This window comes from Haliaeetus leucocephalus, unplaced genomic scaffold (assembly GCF_000737465.1).
Source record: "Haliaeetus leucocephalus isolate CR32 unplaced genomic scaffold, Haliaeetus_leucocephalus-4.0 Scaffold932, whole genome shotgun sequence".
NCBI lineage: Eukaryota > Metazoa > Chordata > Aves > Accipitriformes > Accipitridae > Haliaeetus > Haliaeetus leucocephalus.
In genome coordinates, this window is record NW_010973368.1 from 16,066,417 (window position 1) to 16,066,771 (window position 355).

Genomic DNA, 355 nt, shown 5'->3' on the forward strand with positions numbered 1-355 from the left:
CGCCGGGCCGCAGCCCCCGCTCTCCGCAGCCCGGCCGGTGCCCCGAGCCGCTCTCGGCACCGACGTCGGCGGACCCGGCGCGGAAGCCCCGCTCCGCCCGCCCCTCCCCGTCCAGGCGAGCGCTCCAAGCCCGGCCGCCCGCCCCGACGGCGGCCGCTTCTTCCCGAGCCCCTGGACGTACCCAGGATCTCCTTCCTGCGCTGCGTGTGGGGCTGCTCCGTGTAGACCCACTCGAAGTCCTCGCGGGTGACACGGTTCCCCATGGCTCCCGCTGCGCTCCGCGCCGCTCCGCGCTGCCCTTATAGCTCCGCGCCCGGCGGAGGGGCGGCCCCGCCCGCCTCCTGCCTCCGCCCGC

At 78.6% G+C, this 355-nt stretch overlaps 1 protein-coding gene across 1 annotated transcript in view; it reads right to left on the reverse strand.

Moving 5' to 3' along the window:
* DEGS2 (delta(4)-desaturase, sphingolipid 2) overlaps positions 1–265 on the reverse strand; it is a 17,806-nt gene extending 17,541 nt beyond the window's left edge. The window contains exon 1 of the mRNA XM_010583938.1: positions 182–265. Within this exon, the coding sequence (XP_010582240.1) occupies positions 182–263 (82 nt within the window). The 5' untranslated portion in view covers positions 264–265. The remainder of the gene's footprint in view (positions 1–181) is intronic.
* Positions 266–355: the final 90 nt, after the last annotated feature.